This window comes from Coregonus clupeaformis, chromosome 34 (assembly GCF_020615455.1).
Source record: "Coregonus clupeaformis isolate EN_2021a chromosome 34, ASM2061545v1, whole genome shotgun sequence".
NCBI classification, from domain to species: Eukaryota; Metazoa; Chordata; class Actinopteri; order Salmoniformes; family Salmonidae; genus Coregonus; species Coregonus clupeaformis.
In genome coordinates, this window is record NC_059225.1 from 38,755,546 (window position 1) to 38,767,036 (window position 11,491).

General features: G+C 40.1%; 1 protein-coding gene across 2 annotated transcripts in view; it reads right to left on the reverse strand.

The window, feature by feature from the left end:
• The window catches only part of wdhd1 (WD repeat and HMG-box DNA binding protein 1), a 51,292-nt gene extending 44,377 nt beyond the window's left edge, over window positions 1-6,915 (reverse strand). The window contains exons 1-3 of one of the 2 annotated variants that reach the window (XM_041848317.2): window positions 6,819-6,915; window positions 6,068-6,151; window positions 5,268-5,379 (exon numbers count right to left, since the gene is read on the reverse strand). In XM_041848317.2, coding sequence (XP_041704251.1) covers window positions 5,268-5,379; window positions 6,068-6,144 — 189 coding nt within the window. In that variant the 5' untranslated portion in view covers window positions 6,145-6,151; window positions 6,819-6,915. The remainder of the gene's footprint in view (window positions 1-5,267; window positions 5,380-6,067; window positions 6,152-6,818) is intronic. The other variant, XM_041848318.2, reaches the window with a different exon arrangement.
• Window positions 6,916-11,491: the final 4,576 nt, after the last annotated feature.

Consider the following 11,491-nt stretch of genomic DNA (forward strand, 5'->3'; position numbering starts at 1 on the left):
TGACCCAGGTTGTCACTCAACCAACTAGAGCAGGGATGGGCAACTGGCGGCCGCCACCCTTTTGAAGGCCCTTGGATCAATTCCACACAAGTAGGGCCGTGGCGGTCACGAAATTTCGTCAGCCGGTGATTGTCAAGCAAATAACTGTCAGTCTCACGGTAATGGACAGTTAATTAACATAAACACATTTAGCATCTCCTGGCTTCCACACATAGCATACAAGCCACTGATGCTGACCTTTGGAACATCTACATTTAAAAAAGTATAATAAATACATGTAATATAGCCTACATACACCTTCACAATAAATACATATTTATTTTAGATGGTCTAAAGAAGCATGATATGAAGAAAATGTAGTCTATTTCAGAAGAACAGAATAGCATACGCTTGAGTTGTCCTTATGTTAGGTCCTGATCTGGCTATGCCAAATGGCTTTGGGCTACACTAGTTCATTTAGCAGACAAGATTTGCTTTATTTTATAGTATGAAGAATACAATTGAACAAAGCTGAATAAAATAGAAAGGATATTTTCTCCAAATGATTTGAGGGAGTGCGCACATGCGGCTATTTTGTGTTGAGCGGTTAACAAAGAAATAGGTATTCCTATATGCTTAATTTAGAGTTATTAATGTAACTTCAGTTCTACAAACGTTGGGCTATATGTTTTGATTTTTAATACATTGTAAGGCTGCATGATGCAACTCTGATGATTTGAAAAAAGTCGCTTGAAAGGCATGAGCTCTGCTTGGTTTTTGTGCAGGCTGTGCACACTACATCAGTCACTCATTCACAATTTGACAAGCACTTGATAAAGCCTAGAATTTCACGCCGGCATTCCCTTTGTGTGGCCGTAATGCACCCTAAAAAAATCAATGTAATTTGTGGCCAAAGGCCGTTGTGCCCTTCTCCCTGAGTGCTGCGCCCTCTATCACGTGATCGAGTCTTTCTCACAGGCTACATGTGAAGAAAGACACATCGGGGACTCAACTGCGCGTGTCCTTATCCAATTCCGAGGTGCATATTGAAGATATTGGAAGAACTGTCCACATTTACTTTTCATCAGCCAACAGGATGAGTAGGCATAACGAACAGCAAAAGCACTAGCCTATGTCAATGTACTATCCCCCATAGTACAAAAGTCGACCTATTCTATTCTGTGCGAGAAATACATATTCCAAACATAGTCTGGAACAGTTGTGGGATGCGATAGATCCCAAATTAATACAACCACTAGCATTAAAAACACTTTTTTATGCAATGTGGCTGAAGCAACAGATCAGAACTTTTAAGCTTACAATGTTGATAAACTACAGTGGGGGAAAAAAGTATTTAGTCAGCCACCAATTGTGCAAGTTCTCCCACTTAAAAAGATGAGAGAGGCCTGTAATTTTCATCATAGGTACACGTCAACTATGACAGACAAAATGAGAAAAAAAATCCAGAAAATCACATTGTAGGATTTTTAATGAATTTATTTGCAAATTATGGTGGAAAATAAGTATTTGGTCACCTACAAACAAGCAAGATTTCTGGCTCTCACAGACCTGTAACTTCTTCTTTAAGAGGCTCCTCTGTCCTCCACTCGTTACCTGTATTAAATGGCACCTGTTTGAACTTGTTATCAGTATAAAAGACACCTGTCCACAACCTCAAACAGTCACACTCCAAACTCCACTATGGCCAAGACCAAAGAGCTGTCAAAGGACACCAGAAACAAAATTGTAGACCTGCACCAGGCTGGGAAGACTGAATCTGCAATAGGTAAGCAGCTTGGTTTGAAGAAATCAACTGTGGGAGCAATTATTAGGAAATGGAAGACATACAAGACCACTGATAATCTCCCTCGATCTGGGGCTCCACGCAAGATCTCACCCAGAACCACACGGGGGGGACCTAGTGAATGACCTGCAGAGAGCTGGGACCAAAGTAACAAAGCCTACCATCAGTAACACACTACGCCGCCAGGGACTCAAATCCTGCAGTGCCAGACGTGTCCCCCTGCTTAAGCCAGTACATGTCCAGGCCCGTCTGAAGTTTGCTAGAGTGCATTTGGATGATCCAGAAGAGGATTGGGAGAATGTCATATGGTCAGATGAAACCAAAATAGAACTTTTTGGTAAAAACTCAACTCGTCGTGTTTGGAGGACAAAGAATGCTGAGTTGCATCCAAAGAACACCATACCTACTGTGAAGCATGGGGGGTGGAAACATCATGCTTTGGGGCCGTTTTTCTGCAAAGGGACCAGGACGACTGATCCGTGTAAAGGAAAGAATGAATGGGGCCATGTATCGTGAGATTTTGAGTGAAAACCTCCTTCCATCAGCAAGGGCATTGAAGATGAAACGTGGCTGGGTCTTTCAGCATGACAATGATCCCAAACACACCGCCCGGGCAACGAAGGAGTGGCTTCGTAAGAAGCATTTCAAGGTCCTGGAGTGGCCTAGCCAGTCTCCAGATCTCAACCCCATAGAAAATCTTTGGAGGGAGTTGAAAGTCTGTGTTGCCCAGCGGCAGCCCTAAAACATCACTGCTCTAGAGGAGATCTGCATGGAGGAATGGCCCAAAATACCAGCAACAGTGTGTGAAAACCTTGTGAAGACTTACAGAAAACGTTTGACCTGTGTCATTGCCAACAAAGGGTATATAACAAAGTATTAAGAAACTTTTGTTATTGACCAAATACTTATTTTCCACCATAATTTGCAAATAAATTCATTAAAAATCCTACAATGTGATTTTCTGGATTTTTTCTTCTCATTTTGTCTGTCATAGTTGACGTGTACCTATGATTACAATTACAGGCCTCTCATCTTTTTAAGTGGGAGAACTTGCACAATTGGTGGCTGACTAAATACTTTTTTCCCCCACTGTATTAGGCTATTTCTTCACATTATAAGCGCAGCAATGCGCACATGGTAGTAGGCTATAAGCGCAAATGTTCCATTAGCGTGAAACACCATTATCAAAAGTTACCGCAAATGCAATTATGCATGTAATGCTTTTATTATAAAGGTGCATTATGGTGAAAATTATCTTCCCCAAACTTGAAACTCACGCGCTGCTTATGTATGCCAGTTAGGCTCTTCACCCCTTGTAAAGCGGATTAATGTGCTTAATTTTAAGAAGTTATTTGGACACTTTAGTTGGGATGCAAACCTTATCAAAACATATAGGCCTATGGGCTAGGCTACATGAGGTGTGCGACTATGATTCAAAAAAGTCGCAAAAAAATGGCATTGTTTCTTATACTGGGCATCATTCACAAGTGATAATATATAATTCACAAATCATAGGCTAATATTGTCACCCATCAGACTATTCTTGATTTAATCTTGTCTTTACATATACTAAATAATATGTGTGAAATTTGTTTTGATTTAGAATGGACCATTATCAGGCACCGGTATCGAAACAGGGGCAGCGGGAAAATATAAATGTATAGTGAATAGCTTTTCCCCGTGGTTTATTTTCATGCCAGCCAGGTAGGCTATACTCCTGTTGTAAATATAAGCAATGTGCTTAATATTAGGAAAGTTGAGAAATACATATAGTGGGCCTATAGAAAGCTGTTGGGATCCTCCTCTTTTTAGTAGAGGCCATCAATCTGTTTTCTCCCGCAATTGCATAGCCTATTGAAATGTTGCGCAACATGAGTGCATGGGCTCTCATGAAGTGTTTAATTAGATTTTTGAATACATTTGTATTGATGTCAGAGTGATTAGAGGGTCAATAGAGTGCTGAGTACTAGGCAGTTAGCAAGTTTGGTAGGCTACTAATGACCAGCAGCAACATCAGAGCTTGGAGAAGCCTAATTACAGTGACTAAACAGTCACGTGGAATTTGACTGCCTTCATGACTCGTGACCGCCGGTGTGGCGGTAATACGGTCACCACAACAGCCCTACACACAAGGTGCAATTTCAAAATTTGGTTGTGGATCAGAAGTTTTTCTCTTGTTATGTCATTCACGGATAGTCATTCAATTAGCCCATGTCAGCTTCATTTTTTTTTAGATCAGGGATTCCGAAACCTTTTCACTCAGGCCCCCCTTCAAGCATTGGGGAACATCTCGCGCCACGTCTTTTCTATGGGCACAAGCACTGTTCATGACACAAACCGTTTTGCAGTTTTAAAGCTCATTTTGCCATGTCTAATGTGTTTCATGAGATATTTGAGTAAATCAAACATTACATCAAAATCTATGGGCTAAAAAACCTATAGAACCCAGAGATTGTTCTTCAATGGAAGCTACTCTAACTTAAGATATGTACAGTGCTGTGTCCTGCAGGGCAGTTGCCTTGGTACGTTACTCTTCTCTATTTTTACAAATAATTTACCACTGGTCTTCCGCGAAGCTAGAACGACTTCGTATGCGGATGATTCCACACTCTACATGTCAGCAGTTACAGTCAGTATCAGAACGGGTGGTTAATAATAAACTGGCCATAAATACATCTAAAACTAAAAGCATTGTATTTGGTTCAAAATATTACCTAAGACCTAAACCTCAACTGAAGTTGTGTTCCTCTGAAATAGAATACATTTTCTTCATATCATGTTTCTTTAGACCCGTCTAAAATAAATAAATGAATTTATTGTGACGGTGTAGCCTATATTAAATGGATTTATTAGACTTTAAAATGTAGATGTTCCAAAGGTTTGCATCAGTGTCTTGTAGGCTATGTGTGGAAGCCAGGAGATGCTAAACGTGTTTATGTTAATTAACGGCCAATTACCGTGAGACCGGCAGTTATTTGCTTAACAATCACTGGATGACAAAATTTCATGACCACCACAGCCCTAGCAATGATCGCATAGAACGCCGTTCCATCTCAAATTACTCAAGCAAACAGCAAAATTATCTTTAGAAAACTGATTAAACAACATCTCATGGAACGACAGGGACTGTGAGGGGGACACACACAAACACACGTATTGTTTGTATTAATTTTGTTGTTGTATTGTTTGTATATTGTCGTATTTTACATTTCTGTTACTGTCCTTGTGTATCGGTGCGTTCTTACTCGTCATGTTGTGTGTTTCTTGTGGACCCCAGGAAGATAATACAAATAAGAAGTGTTATAGAATTGACATCACCCACATTGTTAGACCTGCGATATGGCTGTAGACTCCTATGGGGTCTAAGAGTCTACAGCCATGTCTCAGGAGTACCTCATTGGCAACCACATTGAGTAGGCTTATTGCAAATTTGCTGTGCAACACATTGGTAACTTTGTCAATGGCAGACTGGTATGAGACTCACCTTCAAGGCTAAAGAATATGCCTTCTCCCCCACGTTGATGGACTTGGGATCGTCATCATCCAGACTCTCCCATATTCTCACATCCCCATCGCTTCCACAAGTGACTATATACCTTAGAGAATGTCAGGCAAGAATCATTTCAGCGACTGGCCTCTATACTTATATTACTACCTGGACAATATTTACTAGTGCTGAGAGATTAATGCTTTTTGAGGTCAGTTCGGTTTCAGTTTGATTATTTAAAAAATAATCACAGTTTTGATTATTATTTTTAAACATTAAATGCATTAAATTAATTAATTAAATTAATTAAATGCATGATGTGGGTTGAATGCTGTAACACATAATAAAACAACTCATAAAAGTCCCATGATGGTAGTGACTGCCCATTAGTGCTTATCACTTATTAATCATAATCCATTCACATTACTTTAATAAAATATTTCAGTTGTGTATATTACATTTGTTTTAGGCCTATTTGATGACCAGGGCCTAAAATTAACTTTTTGGTCAACCAGCCACTGTGGCAGGTACTAGTATATGGAAAAATATACCAGCCATTCAGATTTTTTACCAGCCAAAATATTTTTTCGCCTGGTAACCATGCTTAATGTTTCTAAAACAAAAAACGTATTAGTAAGAAGTAATGTGATATATTGCTTAATTTCATTTTTTGTGACAAGTCTTTTAACCAAAATATCAGATGAGTCAAAAATGTTCAGCTGCCACTTTAGGGGCAGGAGGTTACGGTGGTAGTGAATACGTTCCAGCTGTCATGGCTGGTGCATTATTATACTTACTTTCCAGTGTCATCAAAACAAACCTCAGTGTGTCCCTCCGAGTGGCCGTAGCGCATTGGCTTTCTTTCACAGGGCATTGTTCTACTGAAATGACAGCATTGTCAGAGAATGAGAGGTGATGCAAATGTGAAAGTGGCATGACATTTACCTATTTCTGTTGCACATACATTTGATCTAACAGACTTGAATTCTTCTTCTCGAGTGCCACTTCACTAAACCGTATTGATGTGCTGTTGAATTTATTGTTGTCTAGGCCTATGTCCACTGTCGTGTAGCTAAGGTTATTGGCTGTATTGGTAACCGTTTGACTCAACTACCATTAGCTACCTACTATACGCAAGTGCAATCAAATTTCACCTTTAGGGATCAATAACACAGCTACAGTAACTTCATCTTATTTAATAACGAACATGGCATTTCACTATCTATCAAGTAACTAGCCAGCCGTCTCACTGACTTAGTCAAGTTATCTAGTTAGTTATCTACTTTTGCAGCCAGTCTATTGGTTGTGCATTTCACTTTCTTTGGAAATGGATGCTATTGTGTCATATCTACAATGCACGAAGACGTTTGAACCACATAACTAGCTAGCTAGCTAACTGGGACAGAAGAATGCAATTCAAAATAGCTAGCTATTTGGCTTAAAACGCATTTCAAATGCACGTAATCATTTAAAATGTTTGAAATCTTCTCTTTCAATATATCATGTTACATGAGATATGTGAAACTGTAATAATAATGCCAGACTTACTCTAGTGTCCTCTTTATGTGATTGCAGAAACTCCCGCGCTGTTGAAAACAAGGAACCAAAAAAGCTTCAGGATTCCCGCCAGCGACGTCAAGCGTCACCACTCCCTCGGCTCCTCCCATGTGCACCAAAAAGAGGAGTGCCAGCAAAAATGCTTCTTCTTCTTCGATGAGGTTTAACGGCAGTTGGCATCCAATAAATGTTGCATTACTGCCACCTACTAGACTGGAGTATAACTTTTACTTTGCTTAAAAAAATTACAAATACAACAAATACCCTAACATCTAACACTACACTCACAAATTGTTTTATTACAATAATAATAATAACTACCATACTCCACTATTTAAATCTATGTATTCCTACTTCAGGCCAACAGCCTGAATGGAATGGACACCACCATTTAACACCCCCTGTAACTCTTCTGATGTCAAGTCTCGCATACCTAAATACCTCTCTGCAGCTGCCACCACAACCTGTATTTTCTGCGACTTACGTTCCATCCCTGCAGTACAGTTGATAACCATTGCTATAAATGACAAAAATCCAATCTTACTGAAACATATATCACTTGTTGGTTTATCCCTCTGTACTGGTACAGATCTACTACTCACACCACTCCTCTCAGGATCCCTCCCCCTTGACCCATCTTCCTCTACTTTCTTCACTGCCTCACACCGGACATTTCGGATCCCCAGCCCCATGGGCACCCCTACAATTAACACATACCACTACTTTCCTTTGTCTCATGCCCTTCTGCACACTTCTCACAGCTAGGAACCTCCCTCCTACACACTGCTGCCACATGCCCAGAAGCTTGACACCTGTAACAACGTAATGTATTCAGCACAAAAGCTCCGGATAACTTATATACCCTAACATCACTGTGTCGGGGCAAAGACTCAACATCAAAACTCAAAAGAACAGACATTGACTCTTCTTTTTCTCCACTCACGCCACCCTGTCTGCGTCGCACCAAATGACGAGCATCACAAACACCGGGAATCTTCCCCTTCAGTTGGTCAGCTTTCACATTTACCGCTACCCAAGTAATCACGCCTTTCAATGGCGCCCTTTTCTTGAGAGCAAAACAATTCACATTTCTTGCCCCCATTTGTTTAACACGGAGCGCCTGCTCCCTCTGACCAGCAGAAACACAAACAATGATCACCAGACCACTTCTGGTTACCCTCACCGATTCCACAGCACCCAACTCTGTTTTCACCCACCCTGAAACCACAGATGGATCAGCCAAAAGGCAAGGGTCCACTTTTTCCAAAAACTTCACTCCCACTGTCACAGACTCATCTTTATCCTGACCCTCGGTGCAAACCTCAGGCTCCGAGAACTTCACCACACCTTCCACCTCCGATACTGAGCCCTCATTCACTTCCATTTCTCCTCCTGTCTTCAACTCACTCTGTTTACACTTTCTACCATTCTTCTTTAACAAACCATCTCCCTTTCCCCCGCCATTTTTAACTGACTCAAGCTCACCCTCTTCCTCCCTCTCTCTCTTAGACCTCCTCTGCCCCTCTTTTTCCCACCATTCCTCCTCCGTATTCCAAGTATAACTCTCCTTATGATAGTACTGCACTTCTCCTGACATACATCTAGTTCTTGCCTTGTCTAGGGACGCCATTTCTCCTTCGACTCTCATCTCTGCCCATACTAAACTTAGGCTCCAGCAAAAATGCATCTAACTAACTTTGTCATGTAGGCAGGCGGCAGCTAGCTACATACAGTAGATATGCAGCTTAGTATGTTTTCAAATATAAATTATAAATTAGTTTCAGTCAAATCATCAAATTCAGTCACCCATTCTACCTCTCAGTACAACTTCCAATACAGGCTAAGCTCCTAGTATTCATTTTCAATGATTTTTTTATGTTCATTCAAACAACAATATGTGAGTACCACAGGAGGTTGGTAGCACCCTACTTGAGGAGGATGGGCTCATGGTAATGGCTGGAGTGGAATAGGTGGAATGGTATTAAATACAACAAACACATGGTTTGATACCATTCCATTCACGCCATTATTATGAGCCGTCCTCCCCTCAGCAGCCTCCACTAGTGAGTACCTGTCCTGTCTTTCCAAACCCATGTGGCCCAGACAATCTGATCTTGGTATACTTTCTATTGGCAATCTGAAAGGTGTCTCGCTGGAGTAATTTCATAAGCACAACAGGAAACAGGCTGCTGCAGACAGCTGTGTCTAAATATTACTGCAATGAAATCCAATAGTCTCCAATAAAGCCTGTGTGTGTGTATGCGTGTCTGTGTGTGTGCGTGTGCGTGTCTGTGTGTGTGCCCATGTTGACTGATTACTGCAAATGAGCCTAAACCAAAGACATACAATCCCATCCCAGAATCGTCTGTGATTTGATGAATTCTGTATATAATAAGATATCTTATACAGTGTTACAATGATAAGGTCTGGATGGGGTCTGACTGCAATGATAACTGGATAATCTGAGACACATTCATATTTCATTTCTGTGGTATGGGCAGATCAATAAAAGTATGTCTCCTGCATCTGTCCATTGAGAAACCGTGTTTTTTTTCCTCTTCATCTAGACACATTGTCTGTGTCACGATTCTCCACACTTGCACACTTCCCGGCACAGGTTTAAAAGCAATGGATTGGTATTATCATTGCGGGGGGGAGAGAGAGCTTCCGCCATTGTTAAATCCATGATGGGAATTGTGCTTATGGATAAGGGAGGAGAATGGGGACGCCAAATGGCAACAAGTAAATAAACAAATGACTTCAAAATCTGAATTAGTCATGCATAGAGAGGAAGAAAGTGCCTTCTATTTCTTATCTCTCCCATTATTTGGAAAGCGATGACATTCAAAGGTGCACTTTGCAGAGAGCACTTTGAATTGTTTTCTCACATTTGAAAGGCAAATATTTCCATACTATTAAGATCTCTTACAGATCAGTGAAAGCGGTAAGGGCATGGTTAAGTCTAATGTGAGAAGTGCTTTTCTACTAGAGCAAGGATATTTGCTTTGTTGATGCGACAACAGGTTCTCGTTTAGAAAACGAAGATAGTCAGTCGAAAAGAAGATGAGATATTTCTTGACCTTCTGTTCTGCAAAATAGAATGTCACAGAAAAGAGGTATGACAGTGGAGCATTTATTGGTTGTATTTGTAAGTAGCCTATAGAATCCATGTATTGAAATTGGAATGAATATTATTAAAGGTTGCTTGGGTGGTTGAGAATTTGAGCATTTTGAGGAAGCAATATTAAGAAGACCATAATTCAATATATCCGAATAATGAGGTATCTGGCCTCTCTACACAGAAACAGTATCCATTTTACTGTGCCTTCAAAAAGTATTCACACCCCTTGACTTTTTCCACATTTTGTTGTGTTACAGCCTGAATGTGAAATGGGTTCAATTTAGATTTTGTGTCACTGATCTACACACAATACCCCATAATGTCGAAGTGGAATTATGTTTTTAAAAAATGAAAAGCTTAAATATCAATGAGTATTCAACCCTTTTGTTATGGCAAGCTTAAATACGTTCGGGAGTAAAAAGTCACATAAGAAGTTGCATGGATTCTGTGTGAATTTCAAACACAGATTCAACCACAAAGACCAGGGAGGTTTTCCAATGCCTCGCAAAGAAGGGCACCTATTGGTAGATGGTTAAAACATTTTAAAAAGCAGACATTGAATATCCCTTTGAGCATGGGGAAGTTATTAATTACACTTTGGATGGTGTATCAATACACCCAGTCACCACGAAGATACAGTCGTCCTTCCTAACTCAGTTGCTGGAGAGGAAGGAAACCGCTCAGGGATTTCACCATGAGGCCAATGGTGACTTTAAAACAATTACAGAGTTTAATGGCTGTGATAGGAGATAACTGAGGATGGATCAACAACATTGTAGTTACTCCACAATACTAACATAAATGATACAGATTGAAAAGAAGGAAGCCTGTACAGAATAAAAATATTCCAAAACACGCATCCTTTTTGCAATAAGGCAATAAAGTAATTTGGCAAAGAAATTAACATTTTGTCCTGAATACAAAGCGTTATGTTTGGAGCAAATCACTCTTCATATTTCAAGAATGGTGGTGGCTGCATCATGTTATGGGTATGCTTATCATCGGCAAGGACTGGGGAAGTTTTTTTTGTGGATAAAAATAGATGGAATGGAGCTAAGCACAGGCAAAATCCTAGAGGAAATCCTGGTTCAGTCTGCTTTCCAACACAGTGGGAGACAAATTCACCTTTCAGCAGGACAATAACCTAAAACACAAGACCATACACTGGAGTTGCTTACCAAGATGACCTTGAGTGGCCTAGTTACAGTTTTGACCTAAATAGGCTTGAAAATATATCGCAAGACTTGAAAATGGATGTCTAGCAATGATCAACAACCAACTTGACAGTGCTTGACGAATGTTTTAAAGGTTAATTGGCAAATATTGTACAATCAAGGTGTGCAAAGCTCTTAGAGACTTACCCAGAAAGACTCACAGCTGTAATCGCTGCCAAAGGTGATTCTAACATGCATTGGCTCAGAAGGTGAATACTTATCTAATCAAGATATATTTGTGTTTAATTTTACCATAAATAAAAATATATACACTACCATTCAAAAGTTTGGGGTCACTTAGAAATCTCCATGTTTTCGAAAGAAAAGCA